General features: G+C 36.0%; 1 protein-coding gene across 1 annotated transcript in view; it reads left to right on the top strand.

Moving 5' to 3' along the window:
* The window catches only part of LOC139686954 (gonadotropin-releasing hormone receptor-like), a 122575-nt gene that overhangs the window by 8850 nt on the left and 91319 nt on the right, over positions 1–22406 (top strand). The window contains exon 2 of the mRNA XM_071583990.1: positions 772–955. Within this exon, the coding sequence (XP_071440091.1) occupies positions 772–955 (184 nt within the window). The remainder of the gene's footprint in view (positions 1–771; positions 956–22406) is intronic.

Here is a 22406-nt window from a genome sequence, read left to right as displayed (position 1 = left end):
AGGCTAATTAAGCCACGAAGGTAGCTGGGGCACATTGACCTCCCAAGGATTATAAATTACCATGGAACTGATTCGGTAGTAGCATTTAATGGTTTTTGAGACTATTGTGTCCTTATCTGGGAGACTATTGGAACTAATATATTCCACAGGTTTCTATAAATGGAACGTTCCCATTTTAGACGCAGACACAACCTTGGCGAGATAAAGTAAAATGCATTTACCAAACGAGTCAAATCGTAGGCAACTGGAAGCGAATTACTTAAGAGATCTGCTTAATAGATCTACATGTCTCTAGCTTTTTGCGTTTTGGAAACTGACTGGCCGAAATGAGTAATATCAGTCGTTTATCTGCAGTAAAACCCTATGAAAATTAGAAATTTTCCCTGTTTTAATAAGGAAATAAGCTATGCAAGCCGTCGATAGCATTAACCAGTTTTGACTCCAATCATTCATTTCCGATTCTCAGGAAATTAAATGCCTGCAATAGTTACGATCGCAAATAAAACTTCAGTTGATGATGAAAAAAATTTAAATTAAGAATAATTCTGGCAGAAATTTGTCATTTATAACTTTTCCTATGCATATTCGTTTAGTGTATATATTTATGAATGTACCATATAGATATATATATATATATATATATATATATATATATATATATATATATATATATATATATATATGCACTAGTATTACTTTTTGAGAATTAAAATTCTTGCTTTATCCAAAAGATGTTGTCATCTCTTCCTTTTCCCCCAATTATGTGGTCAGCTGATAATCTTCCACGTGGACAAAGGACCATTTTATGAGGACTTCTACCAGTGTGTCACTTACGGTTTCTACACTTCGCCCTGGCAGGAACAGCTCTACACTACGTTCAGTCTCATCTGCATGTTCGTGCTGCCCCTAGTCATCCTCATCTCTACCTACGTCAGCACCATCATCACCATCGCTCGTGAGTACAGAAACACCATACCTACCCGCTGATTTCATTTCAGAAGACATGGTGGACTTAGCTCTTGATATTATTTTTACTGAAATTTGATACTTAATAAAATATTTGGAAAAATATAGGCAATTTTTAAAGGTAGGCTAGTTCGGTGATGAAGGCTGGTGTAAGTGGATTTCGAAAGATGGTCAAAAGTTATTTGAGATGTTTCTGTCCAATCTTTCGTATTAATTGCAGACCGTATCATCATAAGTACTGAGCTGTATCTATGTATTTCATTTTTTTATTCTTTTATTTACCTCCAATATGAATTAATCGAATAATTACTTAGTAGCAGTCACGATAAGATCCGCCCAAACCAATGACAATCCAAAATTATGAACTACCTTCCCGGATTGAAACGCGCTAAAGCTGTAGAAGTCAATTGAGCCTGAGCCTGAACTAGAAGCCGAATTGACAATGACCTTTTATTTATTTTAAACAAAACGAGGTATGGATACGAGAGAAATGCTTAAGGCAAATTAGGAGGCTTTCGAAGAGGAATAAATAAGGTTCTATGATATTAACTGTAGGTGGAGTTAACAGGTACCGGAGAACAACATATTTCATTGAAATTTTGCCATTTTCTTTTTCAGCATTTGATAGATCGAGTTTTAATTCTGGAAAAAATTAATGGCAAGTCAATGCTTCAAATCTGATAGTTATTTAGATATTTATTGCAACAAATTCACTCTTTGGCAATATGATGCTGCAGAAATCAGATGATTTGGTTCCTTGCAAGGTTGTAAATTCCATTAAAGTAAACTTTAAATGGAAATGAGAACTTTTAGGCGTTTCTTGTGTCAAATGCACCGGTGTTTCTTAAAGGCTAAAATTTCTCCTTGACTGGAATTCAATCAACCAATAACCTTAGTGTGAAATAGTAAATATTTACTGATATTCGCCGTAATTTAAACTTTGTGATGCCCTGATAATTTTTATCTTAAAATTTTAACCCTAAATGCACAGAAAAAAATTAATAAATACACTTACATTTCCGTTTTTTACTTCTTTGCGATCACCTGCCCCTTGTAATCCAACATATCACAGTAAACATATCATGTTACCGCATTAAATCCCCTATTTATATGTTACATTTTTCTATATCTCCCTTAATTTGGGTTTAATTGAATTTTACTATAAATGTACCACCCCGTATATATAGAATTCATGATCATGAAACTGGCCCGACTTGTCTCCTCACCTCTGGTTAACTCGGATGATTGATGGTGAGCCAATCAAATTTGTCCAAATGGAAACTATGCTGTTGTTTAAGTCTTCCACGGAGTTGTATGGAAAAATTTACCCTTGATCCAGAATTTCGGCATTTGTTTATTTTCTGAATTGATCAAATAAACTGTACATAAATACGACTCCTCCATCGCGAATTTAATTATTTATTGCATTCTTCAACTGGTCCCAGCTGGCGAGATTTATTAACTCCTCCCACGTTCCTTAGTTCTTCGGAGTTTCTTATTAGCTACTTATTCCATTTCATTTCATCTTCCTGGAAGCAATTTACGAAAAGAGGACATCTTTTCCTCTCATTGTTTTCAATACTTATTTCACATAAGTGGCATATTGGTAATTCATAATAAGTACTTTCCAACTAAGAAATTTCAAACGACCGTGTGCATTGCAAATCAACGACTCTCTTTAAGTTTTATAATTATAATCTTTTACTGATTTAATAGATTTTTGATTTGAAGATGTGTGCATCCAAAAATTACGTCTCGTCGTAGCAGAATTTATTGTAAATTGTGCAACTTATCATAAACCTCACAATTTTCTTATTATTTGAAAACATGTTACCGCCCTTGAATCATCCGCCGTTTCTTCAAAATATCAATTTTTACTTTTATTGAGTGCCATGAACAATTGCGGCAGCATTCACTTTGAGTAATGACTATATATTTATTTCAATTTTCATTCTCCGTAAGAGACTTCAATCAATACCAAAATCAAAATATGTAAAAATGTATAAAACTTAGTTTATGACGAATTTATCTCCAAAAGATCGTAATACAATAGATATTTTGATAGAAGTATACTGCACACGTGTGTTCCTAGTTTTATTTCCATCCTTCGACATTATTTTCAGAGTAATGAAAAATTGTTGTCATATTATTTTGAACGTACATGAAATGCATGTACGTTAAAAGGTCTTTGCGTGAAGGTATATGCCTCTGTGGGTGTGGGTTTGCATGGATGTGTAGGTTTTGCATGTGGTGTTATTCAATTTTACGGGTGGTGTCCTAACACCCCCCACCACACACCCTTGCGGCGGCTTGCGGAGTATTAAGTAGATGTAGGAAGCTTTTCTGGATGATTCCTCTCCCCTTTTTTTAACAGCCACCGCCTTTTTCGAAGATTTGAATTCCATCTTCATGGACTTAGTGACTTCGCTGTAAAATTGTATAAAAACCTTAAAAATTTATAAAAATATCCGAAACTTCGAAACACGCGATAGTATCCATAAAATTGTTTGAAAATGCTATATATAATCGATTGATGAATTATTTTCAAGTTGTTCAACAACTTCAGTTAACTTCGATAGTTAATCTCATGACGCATCCATTATCAATTGTAATTTTTATTTGTCAATGTAATCAATGACGAGCTCTATGCCTTCAACTAAGTGCTAATCAAAGGTTATAATTGTTATTCCAAATTTGAGCCAAAGTATTTTATCAATGTCAAAAATGCTGAAACATAAATCAGTGCAGTGTAGTGTACAATTTCAGCACTTCCTGTAACAAGTGATGGAGGATTGAGTGAAGTAAACATATATTTTCCATGTACCATTTCTAACGAAATTCAGTTTGCCTACAAGTGAAAATATACCTTTTCTATATTCTTAAATATTTGCCCTTTCTTAAGAAGAAATAATTGTGAAGTGTTTTTGAATTTGGGCATTGCTTCTTTTCTGTTTCACAAAAATTATATTGCCTTCAATGTTGCCGTTGGGTAACGATGATTTAAATAATAGTGTATATTTTTTTGCGAACCAATGGTATCGATCCTGCCACTTGTAAAAATGCATACATAGCCCAGATGTTTTCATAAATTATACCCTAAGCTAGGATTTTTTACAAAAAGGCAGTTTAAAGTTACTGTATGAGATTACATCTTAATAGGCAAATTATTAGAACACAGTTTAGTATAGATTATAAAATAATGATGTTAGTAGTAGAAAATAATAGTGATAGTAAAATAGAAAAAAGACTTAGTATATATGGTATTAGTATAGCGGCGAAATTTCAGTTGAAGTTCAGGTAAATTGATCAATATAATTGGTGTTTGGAAATAAACCAAATTTAATCTTCACATTTTTCCGCGGACGTCCGTGCTCTGTAAGATTCTCAGTAACTTTATGAGTTTTAATGAACGTTACGATCATTTTAGTTCCCCAAGAATGATATAGCCGCATTTGAATTCACTATTTCCTTTCATGCATGGATTTGGTTGAGTTATATGATTAATATTTGGAAATTAACCAGTTACTCCAATTTCTGGTAAAAGTTGAATTTAAAAGTAGCTTCTGACAGACGTTCCCATGTTTTCCTTTAGTATTCTCACATAGTAAGCACCTTCTATTTAATTTTTTATCAGGCAAATAGAAAAGGAAAGCAAATAGAGAGGCAAAAATTCAAAGGATGGCAAGGGATTGAGTGGAGAGAGAATGTTTCGCCGTCCAACATTGTCAGTCGTCTAATCCAAAATTTAGAATGTCATCTTTTCTAGAAATCCCCGAGCTCTAAAGTTATGGCAGAGTATAAAAATAGGGAGGAATCTGAATTAAAACCATTCATCAATCTCGCAGTCACAAGGAAAAAAATATAAGGGCATTTTACGTAGAGCGTCACCAAGGTGTTTCGGGGAATTCTTGCGACTACTCTTATAGAAGGAAATTAAGTTATTTTAACGGAGTAGAGCGGGGTTTATTTTTATCTGTATGTTTGTCTGGTCGGAGTTAACTTCTGCGGTGAGGATAGGAGGACCAAAAAGAATATGAATAAACGGAACGCTTTGGCGGAAAAATGGGTCCGTTTGTCATCTTTTCGGTGTTGACACTCTCCACGAGTTTCCTTCCGCTGCGTCCGCGCGGAAGCATATGAATAACGAAGGTAACTCCGCGACGTGCGGGGTTGACATGCGCCCGTGGTGAAAGGAGTTTTCCATCCAGTGATAGTGGACTAGTCTCCTAGATTGGTTCAGCAGCAAAAAAATGCATTCCCAGAGAGTATAAAAATAAAATGGCCGGGGTATATCACCACATTCGTCTAGCGCGGAGCTGAAACCTTCTCCTTTAATACGAAAAGCGCGGTGATGCGCACTGATAGCATGAAGTTCCGGCCAAAGTGGAATGCGAGAAGGGTTAAAGGTCAAAGTTCGCAATTTTGGTCCTTCTCCGAACGTATCACGAGGGAAACTAGCACCATTCTTTAACGAAGCAAGTGGAATGAATGTGAAGTTGCTGGACGAACACTCCTTTCCCTCCAATAATTAAAAACGTCAGCGAGTGTAGTTTGTATGAATACCGAATCACGAAACTATGGGTTGAATGATGAAATTATTTAAAATATCCAACTCTCTCTATACGTCCTCCAGCGATCCCTGTATTTCAACCCCCATAAAATCATACTGGCGCAATAATATTTATACCATTCGATACCGACGGACGTGTACTTTGATAATGCATTGGGCTGCTTCCACTTATTTTGATAGGGAATAAAGGCCTAAATACCGTCTATTACGATTCATTTTTTATAAACTTGTTTTAGATTTTTGTGACATCGACAAAGACAAAGGAAAACATAAGTTAAAAAAATTGCAAGATCTACTAAATAATTCTAAAACCACACCTGCAGGAAGCGACTAAAACGAGGATGAACATATTTTTCAATAAAGGGATATAGCGTTCTATAATGCTATTCCCGGTAGAAAAATATTGAGGAAAACTAATTTACATTTCATTTAAAAACAATCACTTTCGGGTATTTTGCATTTTATAAATTAAATATCATATACCTGAAAGTGGAAAGTGCTGAGTTGTAAGTGGACAAAAATTTGAAAAAGTGTAGAAGGTAATTTCGGAGAATGTTTTAAGACTAGTGTATGGTGAAGGTATTACTTAAAGAAAGTAGTTCACCTAGTATAGGCAATGAGGAGGATGAAAGAAGGAGTTATAGACGTCAGGGTAAGGAGATGAAATGTTTTATACGAGTGTTTCAAGATAATTCATCCACTGTTTATCTTCGGGGAAGTACAACTAGACTTAAATCACTAAACCTACACATTAAACGGAATAGGACTCTTATTTAACACTAGACCATCGTCTAGTTATTTAATTCTTGTAGTGATATTACGCACACTAGCAGTATTCATTAAATTAACCTCTAAAGCGAGGAATGCTTTCCTAAGATTTCTATAGGGCATTTTGTACCTGATGGACGGCTTTGTATCCAAGATAGATTTTAGAAATTGATATATGTTACTCTTCAAGTGAAAAATCAATATACGACGACAGTGTAGTAAGCCATTATGCTGATAATTTATTATTTTGAAAGTTGGCAATGCACATGACAATGATATCTGGTTATGTCTTTTTTATTAGGCAATAACTAGGTGATAAATTAATTAATAGTGTCCGATCTGAAATTAGTTTCGATCGGGGTGTGTCAGAAATGTTCTAATGTATGGCAGAAATATTATTGTTACATAATGGTAGCATTTTCTTTATTCCTTTTGCCGATATCTTCGATTTAAATTCGTTAAATTTTTATGGATATAATAATGCAAATAGTGATAAAGAAGTAAAGAAAATTTTTAAATATCGCCCTCAATCCTATTTCAATCGGGTCTCTTTTTTCCGTCGTACCGCCAGGCTTCAAGTTCACCTTTTTCTTAAAAATCATTTTTAGAAGATAGTTCGAAAAAAAGCCAGTAATCTGGCAATAAACAACCAGCGTATGTTGCAGAACGATAAACCACTGACTAACACTACTAACGCGTGAAGTTCCTGCAAAAACCAGCACCCTCGCGATGCCGCAGCCACGCTACTCACCTCATGCTTTTGTGTTTCCGAAGATGAAAAATACATTCAAAGAGCAAATTTTGTGGAGAGATGTGGAAAAAAAGGAGAATGTGACTTACTAAAAAATGCATTTCACTAATGTTTTGAGGATTGGAAAAAAAATTGGAATACATGCATTAAGAGATGCCTATTATGATGATTCTCAAAATAATCCCCCGGGAGATTTTCAAATTTTTTCAGGATTAACGCCATGATTCCTTAGCCGCCGGGAAAATTTTTGCATCACTCCATTTTTCCCACTGGGAAAACCGTCAAACCCTTGATTTCATGGGTGTAGGTATGCATACGAATGGCTGCCAAATCCAAACTAACCTTTAAATAAGTCTGAAATTTGTTTCACCATCATTTGATAGATAGCAGCACACGATGGTAACATAAACTTCCCTCAGGAACGCCCTTAGTCGTCAAACACGGGCACTTAGTGAACCGACCTCGTAGATGGGTTCATTGTCGCACGAAGATTTTGTATGTTTATTTTCACACTTTTATGAAATGTCGCTCCTACGAGCGCTCTTTTTCACATCCACAACACTAATATTTCATGTCTCACTTAATTGGTGATTAATTTCGATAGGAATTAATCCACGCAAGATGAGAAAACGGATGCTTACACACCGTGACGTCATTTTGTTTTAAAACCTCTTCTCACTCCAGCGGAAGCTATACCAATCCTGTACGTTACATGGCGTACCCATCTATATTCTGTATTCATAAAGAGTGCTCGTGTGTTTTAACACCATGCCCACATTCATATCCACTTCTCATTCCGAGAAATAGAACGGGATTCCGTAGAAGTTGAAGACATCTCGAATGCTAATTGGGGAATGCTTTGAAAGTGGTAATATACATGAGTTTTCTTGAATAAATAAAACCTTCTTATAAAATTAAAAAATCTCCAAATTCATCATGCTCACAACTTCGTGGTTTAATGAGTCTTTTCATGTATTGATTCGTTCTAAAGCCTCCATGTTATGGTTGCATTTGGTTTAATTTCAGTATAGTAATGAATAGAATTCATTGAACATGTGTTGAATTGTAAAATCTAGTAGAATGCAGTAGAGGGAATACTTTCCCAATTCTTTCTCACTCAAAATTAAATGAATCCAATTGACCAGAGTCATAAAATCACTAAAGTGTATTTTTGATTATGCTTAAACTTCATTGGGATTAAAATGTTTAACGTTAAAACCTAATGGAGGTTATTATTGATAATCTCGCGTAATCCATCTCGTAATAAGTACCCGAAATTGATAAATGCCACTGAATAGTAAATATTTCAATGTCTGGATCGAAGATGAAATGGAATAACTCGTCCTGTTAATTTTATTTATTTGTAAAGAAATACCTGTTTAAGTATTTTTTTCAATTTAGAAGCCAATTATTTCTCCTCATAAAAAAATTTCAATTGAAAAATAAAAGAAATTTATTTCTCCTCAATTTTTTGCAATAGACTTTAAAATTTTTCTCCTGTATTCTTTAAAAAAAATTGCATCATTAATATGAGTAATATGTGCTTTTTACAACCAAATAAGACAGGAATTAGATGATGCCAGAAGATATGCTATTATTCAAGCCAATCATGTACCAACTTTTTTGTTATTGCATTTTAAAGATTAGCCTATTTTCCACATGTCAAACAAATATTCCTTTGTATATTTTGCTAAACTAGGTAGAACAAAATTTTGATAGAATTTTCTTAAGGATTTCTTTTCAAGGAATTGCACTTTTTTTTAAAAATTGGTATATTTTGAGAGTTCACGCACGAGTACCCTTTATGGGATATGCTCTTCCATGACTTGTGTTTGTAGTCCGGCACATACGTGACTAGGATTTCAATTACTACCCTGCTTTCGCTGCACTCGGCAAGAAACAAGTCTTGGAAATAAAAGGTACCAAAGTACCCGTTCTCAAGACCCATGTGCTTGCATTCCTTATCCATTCTCCTCTGCTTGACCGAGTTCCTACGTAGATTTGCCGCGCACATTTCCCTCATTTCCTCCCTGCAGTCGTCTCAGCTGGCATTCTTACTCATCCTGCCCTTGGCAATTTTTTCACTCTAGAGGTTCTGGAATGGGGCTTCCCCAAGTGAGAAGTGCGCACTTTACAGGAAAAAGTAGCTTTCCTAAGCGAATTCAAAATTACCATAAAGGCTTACGTTGTCATGCTTGAAACTTTAAATGAGCATTTTTTTTATCGCTATGGTGCAATGATGATAACATAACATATGTTTGTTGCGGATTCGTGAGGGTTAAGTGTTTTATTAAAAACGAGCTTATTGAATCTGCATTATAAATTCAGTCGGAAACATTTTTTTCGATTTCTTTGTATCAACTTTGTTTTACACAATGCTAAATATTTTATTTGAACTACGGTCTGTTTAGAAAAAAAATATTTAAACTTTTTAAAAAACTAGAATCAATACATACCCACACACACACACCAAAAATATATATATATATATATACTATATATATATATATATATATATATATATACATACACAAATTATTTAATTAGTAATTACGTCCATCCAAAAACCTACCTTAACCGATAGATTACCTAATAATAATATACATACACACACACAAACGTTTCGCATTATTTAATAGTGGTAACAACTCACAATTTGACTATGATCTGGGCTACACTGACCGTTGGGATGGATTGAGCTTAAAAAAAATTGAGAGGGTTAAAATGTACACCCTTGAAATGTTCCATAATGGGGTTAAAATGTCTATCTTATACACTGGAAATAAAATATTGAGAAACTATAAAATTTTCCTTTGCAGCTTTTACAGCAAAAGCTCATTACAAAGTTGATTTCAAATAATGAGTGCGTCTTTCAGTGGATTTTGCGGGAATTACGTCAAAATGAATTCATTCTTATTGATTTCATCAGTCGACGGATATTGGTAGAAAAATATTCCAAAAATACCCATTTCTTTAGAGTATTACTTATATCATATAACCCCACTTATGATTACATAATTTAGTTGAATCGAAAAGGGCAGGTGATAATGGTTATCCCTCTTATACTTCCTTAAGAAGATAGGGAGACTTAGTAGAGGCATTCAAGGAAAAGTGGCGATATATAAAGAAGCATTCAAAAATAAGGGAGAGCTGATGACGGGCTCCTGAAGTGAAGATGTAAAGAAAGGACTTAAATACGGAAAACTTCGGTATTAAGCGTAGTTTTGTTCGGCTTGGAAATTTGATTGTTGAGGCAATGATATAAGCATACATTAGAGGCCTTAGAGATGTAGATAAATAGAAAAAATAAAATGGACAGAAAGGAGAAAAAATGATAAAATTCTAGACATGGAAGTGGAAGAGAGGCGTCTGTTTGAAGGAAATTTAAGAAGACAGGAGAAGTGAAAAACAAGCCTATACTAGGAGTAGTATGTACGTTTAGAGGCTATAGTACTATTATATACTTGAGTGGCAATAGAATGCTAGACTTAATCATAGGAGAGAATGCTGGGGAAATGAGGTAGAGGACGAATCGGAGAATGGGGATTTTTGATGAAATAAAGAGAAGAGAAAGAGCCTGCAGAGCTACTGATTAAATTATTGAGGCATAAAGTATGGGATTGAAGGGTGTTTTGTGTCTTGTGAGTTGAGACTTATATGCAAGAGTATAATATGAGCATCAATCAATATGCATGAGTATAAAATGAAGCAAGACCCATCAAAAACCTACCATAAACCGATAGAATACTGATTATTACTATTATTATTCATATAAACAGTATAATAATTACTCATGACGTTGTAAAACATTTCTTTTTACCATGGAAAATTTTTAATTTGGATGAATAACGTGATATGGCGTATGAGAAAATTTTTTTTCAAATAAGGAATATTGATGTTCATTTACAATGTGACTTTTCAGAAATATAATTATGGTCAAACAGTATGGTGCAGCTTACAGCCTGTATGTACATACGTATAAATTTGATAGCGTGACCAATAAATTTTAAAATTGCATGATCAAATCAAACTCTCTTAATTCTTTTTATCATCTGCAATAGACTAAAGATTGAATAAAAATGTAATGTAGTGTGAATCGTCAGGTATTTTCTTATTAGACGGAAACCTGTAAATGTAGGGATGTTAAGTCTGCTTCCATCCAAAACATACCTTAGGTGATAGGTTATTAATAATCTGCAAGAGTTAGCAACATTCATTGTATTAGTGAATATAACGCTTTCTCTTGAAGTTTACTTGTATTTCCCACCCCCCCCCCCTGAATTTTTCAGATACTGCGTAACCGGTTAAGTTTGAGGTTATGTGGCGGAAAAAGTGTATATTTGGATTCAAAAGTTTTTATCTCGAATGTGCTGCGGTGACTCAGAGAAAACAAGTTAGTAGGAAATTTATATACCGGTTCACCTTTGTCTTATCGATACGATATAGCTGGGAGTGTATAAGCGCAAGCCCTAGCACCAGTGATTAACTCGTATATGGAGTTTCGTACTCGGTCGCATGAAAAGAGCGGATCCCCGTCATTCCAAAGAACTTTTTGCCAAGTCACCGTTGGATTCCGGCGCCTGAAAATGCCCCAGTGTACACGCACATATGATGTCGGGTCTGCAGAATGGACGAATATCCCTCTCCTCAAAGGGGGATGGAGTGAAACTTTCGGGAGGGATTCGGGGAATGGAAGAAGCGGAACAGTTGAGAACACCAAGTTCCCAAATGGCAAGCCCTAAAGGCCAAGTGACCAGTGAGGCTAGTTTACGAAACTCTACTTCCCCCCCCCCCCAGTTGGTGGTTCAGCCGCAGAAATGTTGTAAACGACAAGGGGTCAAAATAGAAGTTTTTCATTTTATTATATTATCTATTTATTTTAATATATAAGATATACGCGTAGAATAGTGCAAAATACACGTAGACACGATGTGCAGATATTTTTTTAAGAGCAAGGTGTTTACAAATACAGCTAATATTGTCAAGACCTTAATAATGAAAGAATAAAAACTAATTCAAATGAGCCGACAAGAGATTGTCAAAATAGTATTTTTCAAAACAAAGGCAATAGTGAGTTGTGTATAAAGTGATATGTAAGTTTACATGTACTATAAAAATTAACAGAAGGAAACATATCCCAGTTCAGGAGAAATGGAACGGCACCTCGATGAAATATGTAGCCAAAATGATTAAGTCGCTAAATCTTATGTTGAATGAAATGAATTCCTTCCTGAAAAATTAATAAAACATTTAATGTGGACTTTTCCCGTAAATGAATTATTTTAGTTCTGTTTTATCGTATTTCCTGTCTACATGTGAGAGGAAGTTAATTGAAGCCATCGGATAAAATCTATTTAGAAGTTTGGACCTAGTTCAGGCCCAAGGCAATTGGCCCGATTCTTCTGCTATCAAGTAGTAGAACCTAGGTAAATTGTTGATTAAGTTTTTTTTACCCTTTTAGTTCTTCTGATATTCAGACGAAAATGATAAATATGAAATATACATATGCATTTAAGAGGTGGCTTGAGGAACGATCGATATTGCTACATGTCCGAAAATTGCATTGTTCCCAACTTAAAATAGCGTACAATTAAGTTGACCCCCATAGAGTCATGCAAGGTACTTCAACTAAGATTCTAAAGATTCTACTAAGAGACTACTTAAGAGAATAAAGAGCTTCTTTGGTCACCTACCCTATACGGTACATTGGTAGATGAAGGTAGGGTTTATTCCACGTCGGGCAAGCAATATCAACATAGAAGTTATGCGTCGGTCAATTTACATTTACCAAAAAAGACTAAATAATATTATCAAGAACTAAATACATTACATTATCTAGAAGTTGAATATTTTTCTACCCATGCGGACAAGCCGTAAGCAACAAGAACAACAAAGTAATAAGGATTTAATTTATAATAAATATTAAAAGATTAATGATGTAAAATAATGATAATACTTGGCTACTTAGATTATACCTTTACATTCCCTTAGGACATCAGTTTCAGTTATTCGTATCCCGATTCGTTCACGGAAAAAAATGACACCTTTTATCTTTTGCCACAAAAAAAGGAATTTGACTTTATAAAATTACGACATCTAAGGTGAATATTAAAGTAGAAGGCAATAAAATGGAACAGGTGAAGCAGTTCAAGTACTTACGGGCAGTAATTTAGAGGGAAATGTGCAGAGTTCGTAATGGGGACATTGGGAGAAGTATTGCGCTAGCAAAGCAGGAATTTGCAAGAAGAAGAGAATGCACGAAAAGAATATTTTACATATATATGAAAAAAGATTATAAAAGGGTGTGGAGTGGAGTACTTTGTGGATGTAAAACCTGGTCTTTTATGCAAGATGACTAGCTGTAGATCGGGAACTTTCGAGATAGGAGTGTAGCGGAGAATGTGTTGAATAAGTTGGAGGGATAAGGAGACAAACGCTAAGATTTCAAATAGGGTGGGCAAAAAGAGGAAAAACTAAGGGAAAACCAGAAAAAAGCCAGGGGAAGTGAACGGAGAAAATATTGAAAGGCATTGATATGTTTATGGCCTTGATAGAAGGGACTTTAGGTAAGCGGGGAAGAGGAAGAGGAGAGAGAATAGGCTTTTTAGGCAGCATGAGGGTAGGCCGAAGTTACGATCAAAATAAAAGTAAATAATATGGGACAAAGAAAGAGGAAGGTCATACGATACTTGTGGTTTTATTCGTTAGAGACCGTCAAAAATCTATGCTCAAATAAGTTGAATACCTTGAATGAATGAATCTATTGATTCTGATGTTGATCCTCCAAATTTTATATTTGTTTTGTAATAACATTTTCTAACTTGAATTAGATGTTTTTATCCTCTACTTTATAAAAATTCATGATGACTGAATAAGTAAACTTTTTATTTTTTCATTGACATTTCACAAATTTCAACTTAAGAGAGCAATGTCGATATGATATTTCAACCAACTGAAAAAGTGGATTATGTTTCCTCAAATGTAAACAGCAATAATTGGTGAACTCTGCCACATCAGGATTTTCTTATCGAAAGGTTTGTTTATCCAATGAAAAAACAACTGTGTATATATATATAAACAACTTATATATATATATATATATATATATACATTTATATATGTATACATTTATATATATATATATATATATATATATAGTACATTACACAGTAACAAACAATATAGAAACACAAAAAAAGATCACTCACACGTTATTTCTTGATAATTTCGACGGAATTCAAGAAATAACGTGTGAGTGATCTTTTTCTGTGTTTCTATAGTATATTGTTTGTTACTGTGTAATGTACTATTCGGCACTTCCATGTTACGTCGACGAAATCATATATATATATATATATATATATATATATATATATATATATATATATATATATATATATATATATATATATATATATATATGTATATATTTTTATTTATCCATATAATATTATATACTATGCACAACTTCTATGCGTTTTATACAGCGCGGTGCTGAGTGATGTTGAGCGAGCAGAACACATCAAACAGGACTGCTTATCGACTACTCCCTGCTTGGTATTCATTCCGCGAACTCACGAGGCTTAACTCTTGAGTGGTGCGCTTGGAATCTTACTCTACGGTCACGTACAGGGGAGTGTACTCTCTTATGTTTTCACGCAGGTTGTAAAATTATACGCTCTTAATCTGCCAGGGGTCTCTCAGCGGTAGTGAGAATTATTGCGACGTTATGCGTTCAGTGTGTGGAATAAACATGGGAGCAGTGGATGGGACCATATTTCAAACCTTAGCTGATGATTTATTAAGACGTGTGTGGGGCATTATGCGTCACAAATTTTCAATTGTTTGTTTTTTGTATACCTATAGCTAAGAGATAATGCCAATTCCTTAATTTGATGCTTTTAAAATTCATTAAAATTGTACACATCCCATACTTGGTGTTAAATTGTAATCAGTTATGCAATGATTTTATTTACGGCTCTGCATTTTTCAGTCTACCTCCTTTGGATTTCTTACAACTACTCTGTCCCCTACCTTGTACAAACTAAGAGGGTCTAGGGACGATGAGGGAGGGGAGAGGATCGTTGGAAGACATCTAAAGGTAGCGGAAAAAGTGTATGAAGAGCATTATGATTGGCGATGGAATTTTAAAGCTTGTGATAGAGGAGAGAAGTTAGGGAAACGAGGAATGAGCTGGAATAGAATAAGGGTGTTGAGCAGAATGAAGGAAGGAAGTGTTCGGAAATAAGGAATAGTTTTATTTTGCAATATAGGGTGTCAGGTTTTGTCTTGGGCTAGATTAAGAAATGTCGGAGTTTTCAATTTCTGTTCATTCAATAACTACTTAAACGGCAGTCTACACAATAATTTTAATTCATCGATTGATTTTGTGGTGACTATGGTCTCATTTTTTTGTTCCTACCTAGCTTCTAAAAATATTTTTTCTAATTTTTTCTACCCTTTCCACAACTCCTTTGCCCTACCGGTAACGTTTTTGCTGAGCTATGTATTTAAAGTTGATGAGTGTTTCATGAATTTGGCTACAGCACCCATGACTTTAATTGCTAAACTGTGTTAAATAAATGCTATCAATCAATAAAGAAATCCAGTATCCTCATACGTAAACTCTATCGATGGCAAATTTATTCCCAATGCTATAACGGGGAAGGTAATTGCCAGAATGTGATTGAGAATGTTTTAAGTGCTCTTTGACACTTATTTTGATGACCTATGAAATAACTCAAAGACTTAGTGTAAGGTGCCCTCTTGTGTGGAGAAAATATCACCATGCATCCATTCCACCCTAAATTCAACATCATTACTGTTTTTTCGGCATTAATTTCAATAATGACGGCGTAGCTACCTTAACAGCGCTTCTAATTGACTGGGGGAAGAGTTGTAATGTAAATTCGAGTTCTTCTCTAACCAATTAAGAGAACGGGCAAGTAATCCATTGGTACACTTTGTGCTTATTTTGTTTGAGTCAATGTTTAAATGGCTTCTGGACGTGCTTTTTCTCATCGATTTCGATCATTCTGCATTTTTGCTTTAAAGCAGAGAGCTCCATATGAGAAGGAAAAAATTTACTCAAATGTGTGTGTTTTATGCCTCATTTGATGAATATTCGTGAATGAAAAAAGTGAATGAGCCACTGTGTGTGCTGGGATTTTGACATGGAAGACTGGCTGTGTCCCGCAATATCTTTCGGATGACGGGTGAAGAATTCAATTCTATGCGGAAAAATGTTGGTTGAATGCATCATGAAACTTGTTCCGAGATCAGAATACCAAACCGTGTCGTCCAAAACCTAAATTCTCTGCTCGTAAACAGTTTCGTGGGGTCCGCGATACGTGCTCGAAATACTATCTCCTAGCACGCCCAATAAGAGGGGTGACGTACCAAGGAAAATTGCACGACACGAGTGACTATCATTAGTGCGTTTAAATCCGAATTGTCGTGTTTTAAATGGTTTTATGCTCTAACTGAAACTCGCAACGGTCTCATTCAGATCCTGATGGATTAACGACTTCTGGTGTAGTGCTTCTCCCAGTATCGGATTAATCAATTTAAAGTGTCATTTACCTGGGCAAAGCAATTAATACCGTAGTTCAGAAATATCAAGTGTTTCGCACAATCCTTTGAGATCCTGATACCCTGAAACTCCTCGACGGGAATGTCTCTCAGGAACGCTGTAACATGCTATTGGATGTTTTCCACGGTCTCCCAATGCTTTCCTATCAGCTCTCTCTTCAGTCGGGGAAACAAAAATAGTCACACGGAGGCAAGTCGGGACTGTAAAGGGGCTGGGAAACCACCGGGGTAGCCTCCGTAGGCTCCGACCCAGGACGTCGGTAACGATGAAGGACGTATGGCTGGGGGCGTTGCGTGTGGCGGGTCACTTCATCGTGCTGTGTTTCTAAGTCGTAAAACAAACTTCACGCTGAGGAACGTCTTTCCGCTCAGACTGCTTGGAGCAAACTGACAACCGGCTGCGTTAAAATAACACACCCCAAACCACATTTCCAGATCAATTTTACCGCGCTACCATGTATAGACGGGTCACAATAAAATTATATGCATTACTTTTACAAAGGACTATGTACTACTCATCAGACTTGTGATTAAATTTAATTATGAGGTCAAAGAGAGGTGATATTACACTTTAGTGAGAGGACATTTAGAATATACGGCAAGTAATTGTGATTCGTGGGAGAAAGATTCAAAGAATCGGAGAATCGGAAGAAATCGGAATAGGTTCAAAGAAAATCTCTTAGATTTGTTAAAAATGTACGAGATGGGTAAGCGCGACGGTGTATTGGAGGGATTAGTTAGGGGAACATTTGGGAAATAGAGCAGGCATGACTAAGCATTTTCGAAAGGTACGCACCAATAAAGTTTGATGGAGAAAACGAGGAAATTATAATGGCACCAAATTATACTGGTAGATTCCACCACCGACATCAAATAAGAGAGATAACATCGTCATATACGGATTCAGAAACTCTTTCTTCCCTCACAATTTGCGCAATCATAAGAAAATTGATTCCAAGCAACCGAGTATATTAAATAATTAAAGACTGAAATTTAATGATATAGTCCAACACACTATTTGTTGAATGATATCGATAGATGTTTATGTTTAATCCGGTTTATTTACGTGCGAATGTATGTCCGAGTGTGATATATATATATATATATATATATATATATATATATATATATATATATATATATATACATTCAAACACGAAATCCCGCCAAACGGCGAATAAATACTCATATATACAGAAACATATATAAGGACAAGGGATAGGAACACGTATAAAGGACGAACACAGGATATTTTTACTCTTGTGATCCGTTCGATTCCGCCTTCCCCACCTCTATTGTGTTCGTCCTTTATACGTGTTCCTATCCCTTTTCCTTATATATGTTTCTGTATATATGAGTATTTATTCGCCGTTTGGCGGGATTTCGTGTTTGAATGTGTATTTGGCCAATGTGGCTCATCTCTTTCTTCTGGCTATGCGTGCCACGAAACGCACTGTTCTTTTCCTGTATGATGTTGTATGAATTCTAACCACTGTCCTTTCCTCTTGTGTATTATCTATTTCTCCTTTGGTGGGTGAAACAGCCCCCTGACGCCATCTCTTGGCTAAAGAATCGGGGCGCTTGGCGACATATAAGACCCACGGATCTCAGGGTAAATTACATATCCTCGATAGCTCAAGTGGTTAAGAGCATCCGCCCGGCAAGTGGAAAGATCCGGTGTTCGAGTCCCGGTTGAGGAGATATTTTTACTCTTGTGATCCGTTCGATTCCGCCTTCCCCACCTCTATTGTGTTCGTCCTTTATACGTGTTCCTATCCCTTTTCCTTATATATATATATATATATATATATATATATATATATTCACTGCTTGGAATTTCCTCCCTTCCACCTTCGCCGCTAATATTATATTCTACCTTCTACATGTTTTATGTGTTTCCTATCTTTCTAATATCATTGAAATACATCTGTTAGAGTGTATGTATTCATATTTAGGAGTATTATTATATTTTATTCATAATTTACGGCGGCTTGCAAATTTTCGGGTAGATGCAGATTCTTCTCACGGCGAAATTTTCAGTCACTCATCAATAGCGGAATCGTTTGTGGCCGTGACCTAAAATCATTTGTAAACTGTGTGAGGGAAGGTTTTGACTCATCACCCGGAGAAGAATGGAGAGATGGAAGGGAGGAGGGGATGAAAGTATCGGATTACTTTGAGGAAGTCGAGCGCAGCCTGCCAATGGCCCTCCTTGGTCGACTTCCTCACCTTTCGGAATGGTTCCGACCTGGTGCTTACCACCCGTCGCCTTTCCCAGCGACCTGGATGCCCGCATTCATGACTCAGCACGGGTAAAGGGGAGAACACGAAGTTCTAAGCGCATTTCTTGGGCACAATATGGGACTTCTCCAATCCTGGATCAGCTTCCAATTCATTTTCTTTTTACCTAGCCATTGAGATATTTGAATCTTTGCATGGCGTAGGACCCGCCTCGTTCGACTAAAGGCTCTTTCGATGCGTGGGCATATCCCAGTAGTACAATGCCTTACGTCCCCATTTGTCAAAGCTGCAAGTCATTGTGATAGTCATCTGAAAATCTCATGTCAGCAAAGAGCTCTTCTGCAATCGTAACTCAGCCTGAAGATCTGTAAAACTTTATATTTAATTCAGAATTTTAGACGCCCTCTTTGGATCGATGAAATATAATTGTTTACGACTAGTGATTTTATCTCATTGAGTATTCGCTGGACTAAATTTTCTCTTCACATCCATATACTGGGGATCGAGATGGTGCGGGGGCTAACGTACTGGCTTCCCACCCTGAGGGCGCGGGTTCAAATCCCGGCGGTGTTGAATATTTTTCAGTGGTATCTCGATCCCTACTTGAGGTGCTTTGTGGAGGGCACTTTGAGTGAGTACGCCGTCCGTCGGATGGGACGTTAAGCCGCGGACCCCTTGGCGCCTTTCGTAAAGAGTAGGCTAATGCCGACGCCGGGTTTCTCTCCACCCTTCATCCTTTCCTGTCCTTCCCCTATGGCGCAAATGACCTTAGCTGTCGGTCGCCTCCCCTCAAAACTACTACTATCCATATACTTCACCTGAAATGGAACCGTCTCTCTGTTAAAATTATTCCGTCATATTTTCCTTACTTCTGTAAATAATTCTTGTTCGAATTTTAATTGTAACCACATTAATGCCATTTTCAAACATGCTCCCATTTAATTTCCATCTAATCCCTGAAGCTCCAATCTCAAAGCTTTCAGTCGCTTTAAACGTCCACTGAAAAGAGTCCTAAATTTAATAAAATTTCAGATTCGCATAATATAGGCAAGGAAGAGGTCCTCCGCCATTTATTATTTTGAGATTAGAGTGCAAAATACAAGATCGTGTAAACTGACTTGTGACTTAAAGAAACGTATCCACGGATATTTCAAATTGTTATTTTCCTCTTTACGTAAGTGAAACATTCGTTTCATCTGTTTAGAAATATTCTTTCATCTCCACGATACTTCAATCAATTATTTGTTTTCTCTCTGAAAAGTCTTTTGTGGTACAACAAATGATCATTTCAACATATGATCCCCTTTCCTTTCTTATGCTCCAGAATTTTTATATTCGGTTATTTTCCATGATTCAATTTATCGTATAAAACTTTTAAATCAGCTTGTCGATTTTATAAATCGGTCAAAGAATTTATGTGAGGTTTCCCCTCGTGAGGATCACATGTTAGAACATTGAGGTATTCGTATTTACTTGGGGAGAAGGATAATGTTCTTGATATTCAAATTTATTTCCCTCTGATGGGCTATTAACGATTATACTCATTGTTCTACTGCATTAACATTAATAATAATAATAATAATATAACGGTCCTGGTGCATACTTTTTGGATGGACACACAGAAAAGCCAACGCTACATTTCTAAGCCTTACTTAATATGGTAGGCTGCCACCCTGACGAAGTGCACTTAGATAAACCCTTCTTCAATTCCTCTTCCATACAGCCTCCCTACCTCCATCAAGCATGCCTACCACTTTCCTCCCTCAAATTCTCGTGCCCAACTTTCTCCCCTCTTCTCACGGTTTTCAATTTTCCATCGCGATCTTCAGCATTTAAAATGCTCTGCATATTTTTTCTGCTTCCTGACTTCTCATAACAATCCTCTCTTCTCCCTACCATGCCTATTACGTCCTCGTTTGTTTTCCTAAGCGTCAATTTTACCTTTTCCACTCTTCTCTGCTGCAACATATCAAAATCCAGGTATTTACTTAGATATAAAAATAACGCATCGGTATATTGACTTAGCGATGATTAAGTATGTTTCCAAAAGTGATATACTTCATTTATTCAAGGTATTCTACTTATTAAATGTAGGTTTAGCGGGTCCGTAATGACCATTATATTCAAAGAAACTACGGAAGTTGCCGCAACAGTAATTTTAAACGGAGTCTTCCGCTAATGTGCATTACAATTCAACAATTTCAAAGTGTTAAATTCGAACCTGGATCCCTCGTTGCCCGACCAAATTCTTTAGTCAGTTTTGCTAGCGTCTACGCTTCCTTTTCCATTTCGTTTTTACCCACGTTAATTCCTTCTTTTCTTTATAACTTTGAACTGCGTTTTATTTTATTCATTTCTAATAGTCTACCAGCTTAGGGTAGGTTTTGATGGACTCTGGTAGTTCAAAATTACCTAACCCTTAGCTATTACTATCATGGCATGAAATTTCCTTATACCTGACAGAACATATGACAATGATTTATTCTCAAGCTCTGCATACTTTCTTCATCCCTTCGTCCCGTTCAAAGTGCCTAATCTTTTGCCTTGTCTAACTCGAATTCCCAGCATTCTCCTCTCTATTACCGCCTCCAGCACTCGACTTTCACTCAATATGCCCTGCACCTCTTTGTATTACTCCAAAAAGCCTTCTCTCACCCTTTACAATCCCTAAAACTTCATACCTTTATACAGACAGTCTAATAAGTTAATTCTCTTCCTTCACCTACCCCGCTCACTTAAAATTGTCCATTCTTTTACGGTTTTCGCCAGGTTTTTATACCTTTTTTTGTTCCCCCAAAGTTAATTACTCTTTTCACTCATCCTAAGTTATATAAAAACTCAGCGTTTTTTATGTTTTCGCTGTTAAAATCCATTCTTAAAAGCCACCATTCTAAGCTCATTCTCAGGTCTCAAAGACCTGGTTTCACCTTCATGCACCGCTTGGCTCCATCATAAAAAATGTAATGAAGTCAGTAAAAACATATTGGACAAAATAATTTCTACCAGCCTCGGAACTTAAAAATAGATACCACCTTGTTAAGCTCAGAGAAATAGATATTATTCTTTCAAATTATATTACCACACTCCGAATTCTTTCAATGTAAATCACGGCATTGTAAATTATTGTTAAAAACTCGTATTTTCTTCGGGTCCACGTGCAGTATTGGTAATTTAATCTAAGGGTTTATGTGTGTAACTATAGTTGAAGGGAAGAAATGGGAGTACAGTTTTCATGGCACTCTTCATTTAATAAATGTCTCTTAATCATTGGCGGTTTACATACATACATTTTTGTAGATACACATATTTGGCACAATTATCAGAGATCTATTTTGTATTTACTTATTATTATGTAATCTACCGGCTAAGGTAGGTTTTTGGATGGGCACAATTACAAAATTCTCTCTAGTGTCCATCATTTTGATCTTGGGAATGATAATTGAGGTGGTTTCCCGTTGCCTTCCTCAATAGTGATTTCAACGTGACACCATAACTCAATGGCCGCCCCACTGGGGTCAG

This window comes from Hetaerina americana, unplaced genomic scaffold (genome assembly GCF_022747635.1).
Source record: "Hetaerina americana unplaced genomic scaffold, ioHetAmer1.1.p SCAF_155, whole genome shotgun sequence".
In the NCBI taxonomy this organism is placed as follows: domain Eukaryota; kingdom Metazoa; phylum Arthropoda; class Insecta; order Odonata; family Calopterygidae; genus Hetaerina; species Hetaerina americana.
Note: the sequence above shows the minus strand (reverse complement) of the source record. Positions and strands in the feature narration are given on the sequence as shown.